Source organism: Salvelinus namaycush, chromosome 1 (genome assembly GCF_016432855.1).
Source record: "Salvelinus namaycush isolate Seneca chromosome 1, SaNama_1.0, whole genome shotgun sequence".
NCBI classification, from domain to species: Eukaryota; Metazoa; Chordata; class Actinopteri; order Salmoniformes; family Salmonidae; genus Salvelinus; species Salvelinus namaycush.
In genome coordinates, this window is record NC_052307.1 from 79,056,346 (window position 1) to 79,060,366 (window position 4,021).

At 47.8% G+C, this 4,021-nt stretch overlaps 1 protein-coding gene across 1 annotated transcript in view; it reads left to right on the forward strand.

The window, feature by feature from the left end:
- The first annotated feature begins 1,161 nt into the window (after positions 1 to 1,161).
- Positions 1,162 to 4,021, forward strand: part of kiaa1549lb (KIAA1549-like b) — a 100,256-nt gene continuing 97,396 nt past the window's right edge. The window contains exons 1-2 of the mRNA XM_039000329.1: positions 1,162 to 1,588; positions 2,316 to 2,431. Of these exons, the coding sequence (XP_038856257.1) occupies positions 1,162 to 1,588; positions 2,316 to 2,431 (543 nt within the window). The remainder of the gene's footprint in view (positions 1,589 to 2,315; positions 2,432 to 4,021) is intronic.

Genomic DNA, 4,021 nt, shown 5'->3' on the forward strand with positions numbered 1-4,021 from the left:
GAAAGTCACACCGTCATGAGGGAATACCCTACTCCGTCTCAGACACCGTTAATAAATGAGCATAGTCATCTTTCTCATTCTGATATAGACAGGAAAATGGGCGTGTCCTCAACAACATCGTCTACATATTTTAATACCATAACCTCTGATACAGAAGGACTTTCCACTAAAAGCCTGGAACTCAATGGACATCTAACACCTGTCTCCTCTCACTCACCTGATAGAGCATTCTCCCCTGGTGCATCGACACTGATGTCAAATGGGAGAGAAGATACCTTTGTTGGACACACATCTGTCACATATTCTAAAGTGAGACCATTACCCAAGCCCTGGAGTTTGACACCAGCCAATCTGATGGCTTCTATATCCTCCACTACACAGAAGAGAACCATGGAGAACAACACTCCCCTGTTAGAGGGGGTAACATCAGCATTATCAGTGTCCATGCCAGAGAACAACACTCCCCTGTTAGAGGGGGTAACATCAGCATTATCAGTGTCCATGCCAGAGAACAACACTCCCCTGTTAGAGGGGGTAACATCAGCATTATCAGTGTCCATGCCAGAGAACAACACTCCCCTGTTAGAGGGGGTAACATCAGCATTATCAGTGTCCATGCCAGAGAACAACACTCCCCCGTTATCATCATTATCGTCATCATCACCATCATCTTCATCATCATCAGCAATATCTTCATCACCATTGTCTTCATCATATTCAGCCTTGTTATCAATGACATCGTCATCATCCGTCGTGTCACACCAATCTCACATCAGCAGTGTGTCCAGTCTCACCACATCTCCCAGTCTGTCCTCCCTCTCCATGGAACGTTCTGATTCAACACCATCATCCACTTCTGGGTTGAGTTTGAGTGTGATGTCACCATCCTCATCAAGTGTCTTCCCCTCCACTGGTATGACGTCATTACCCTCTGCCCTCATGTCCCGTAGTGTGACTTCATCACCCAGCTCCCTGGCATCCAGCGTGACATCATCATCCACTGTCCGCTTGTCCACTGGTATGATGTCATCTTCCTCCGCACTCATGTCTCGTGGTGTTACATCATCATTAATCTCCCTGGCATCCAGTGTGACATCATCATTCCCCTCCCATCTCTCAGAGGAAGTGAGTGTGACTTCTGTTCTTCTTACAGAGACAGCGATGGAGGAGTTAACCGTGGGAACATCCAGAGAGACAGGGGTTAATTTCCCCAAAGACAACGAGACCAGATTATCCCAAACAGGGAACCTCACCTTAGCCGACAGGCCTGCACTCACAACATCACAGGTGTCACCTTTGACCCCTCGAGAGGACACAACGACTGTATCCCTCCAGCTCACGACCGTGACCACCACAACCATAGCTTCAACCACAACCACAACTACAACACAGCCAATCACAGAGAGCCCAACCACGACAACAACACGCAGAACCACCACCACCACTGCTCCAGCCTCTAGGAGGACACTGTCACCTCCAATCCCAAAGACCAAACCCAGAGGGACGACCACCCCGTTCCCCTTCACCACCACCACGGAGGCTCCACCCCGGCAGTGCAACGTCACAGAGAAGATCTGGGTTAAAACAAGTAAGAGACACTATTTGAACAACTCAAGAAGATAATGCCATGAACCTTTCCTCAACAGGTTGTTACATTGTTGATCGTAGTTGTGGTTGTAATTACACAGATATATAGTTTACTATATATAGTTATATTTTCCAAATAGAATATGCCTTCCCTCTCTCTTCTCCTCCCTGCCTCCTCTCTCTTTCTCTCTCTCTCTCTCTCTCTCTCTCTCTCTCTCTCTCTCTCTCTCTCTCTCTCTCTCTCTCTTCTTTTCTCTCTCTCTCTCTCTCTCTCTCTCTCTCTCTCTCTCTCTCTCTCTCTCTCTCTCTCTCTCCCCCACCCCCTCTCTCTTCTCCTCCCTGCCTCCTCCTCCCTCTCTCTCTCTCTCTCTCCCCCACCCCCTCTCTCTTCTCCTCCCTGCCCCCTCCTCTCTCTCTCCCTCTCTCTCTCTCTCTCCCCCACCCGTCTCTCTTCTCCTCCCTGCCTCCTCCTCTCTCTCTCTCTCTCTCTCTCTCTCTCTCTTCTCCTCCCTGCTTCCTCCTCCCTCTCTCTCTCTCCCCCACCCCCTCTCTCTTCTCCTCCCTGCCTCCTCCTCCCTCTCTCTCTCTCTCTCTCTCTCTCCCCCACCCCCTCTCTCTTCTCCTCCCTGCCTCCTCTCTCTCTCTCTCTCTCTCTCTCTCTCTCTCTTTCTCTCTCTCTCTCTCTCCCACCCCCTCTCTCTCACCCTCTCATATTTTTGTCTCTACAGTTCTGACCATCCATGTGAGAAGGAACCGCCTGGACAGCATCCAGAGACAGAACCTGCGTAGAGGGCTGACCCAGGCTCTGAGTAGAGCTCTGAATGACACCACTGCCCAGGCTCAGGTCAGTAGGACTCACACCTACTCTCTCTTTTTCTGTATGTATCTCTCTGTATCTCTCTCTGTATGTATCTCTCTGTATCTCTCTCTGTATGTATCTCTCTCTGTATCTCTCTCTCTCTCTCTGTATCTCTCTCTCTCTCTCTGTATGTCTGTCTCTCTCTGTCTTTGTCTCTGTCTCTCTCTCTCTCTATCTCTCTTGCTCTCTTTCATGTGTGGTGTAGCCTCTGCTGAGTCCTCAACAACTGGATGTTCTGGTTTTCAGGGGAAATGAAAAAAGAGAGCCTGTGACTTGACTTCCGCTTTTGGACGTTAACAAGGTGACCGCAGGGCGACGTAACTCCTCCTCCACATTTACTGGATTGGTTGAACAGACCAGTATGTAGGGGATCTAGTTTCAGGTGTTTCTCTTACGCCTGCTACGTTAGGGGATGTGTGTTAAGATAGAGGACGCGGGTCTGGGCAGAGGAGATGTAGTCGTTGTTTGTGTGCGTCTGTAAGTTGTTGTTCATATGTGTATAATAATAGAATCATAAAACGATAGAGGACCCGGCAGCCTATGTAGTTGGTGTGGAGCAGCAACAGTTGAGACTGAGGAGGTTCAGGTGTAAAAATAGGCTGGAAGACTGGATCCAGAGTTGAGGAGGTACAGAATGTACAGATGGCAAAAATTATGAAAATACTTGACGAAAAAATGTGCTTGAGAAACGTACTTACTTGGCCAAAACCTGTACTCAAGGACTAAGGCAAAACACCTTAAAGACTGGGCAAAACCTGTACTCAAGGACTAAGGCAAAACACCTTAAAGACGGGGCAAAACCTGTACTCAAGGACTAAGGCAAAACACCTTAAAGACTGGGCAAAACCTGTACTCAAGGACTAAGGCAAAACACCTTAAAGACTGGGCAAAACCTGTACTCAAGGACTAAGGCAAAACACCTTAAAGACTGGGCAAAACCTGTACTCAAGGACTAAGGCAAAACACCTTAAAGACGGGGCAAAACCTGTACTCAAGGACTAAGGCAAAACACCTTAAAGACGGGGCAAAACGCCCACCTCACACATCTGAGGATATGGCAGCTAAAATAACAACATGTTACCTAGAGAAGCAGATCTCCATGAATAAGGAAGGACCATACAGGGATCCTCATGTAGGTTAACTGTGAGGAGCGATGAGGATTCATTTAGAAATTAGGCTGACAGAATATGTCCCTGAAGGTATGGGTTGGTGATGTCACATCCTAGGGACTGCACCAAGATCAAAACCAGATAAGACAGCAAACTGTGTGACCCCAGGTGAGAAACCAAGGGCCCTGTTCAGTCACCACTGGTTACCTGGAGAAGTCTAACAACACAATACTCTCCTCTGATTGAACCAAGGGCCCTGTTCAGTCACCACTGGTTACCAAGTTACCTGGAGAAGTCTAACAGAACTCTCCTCCTCTGTTTTGATTGACAGCATGATCATAGGATATGATATTAAGCTGTGTGATGTTGGGTCTTTATTTAATGCAGAACCATGTCATTCCAAACTGTCAGCAAAAGGAGAAATATTTTCCCCCAAAACACGTTGCTACCAGGTTTAGGTTCAATA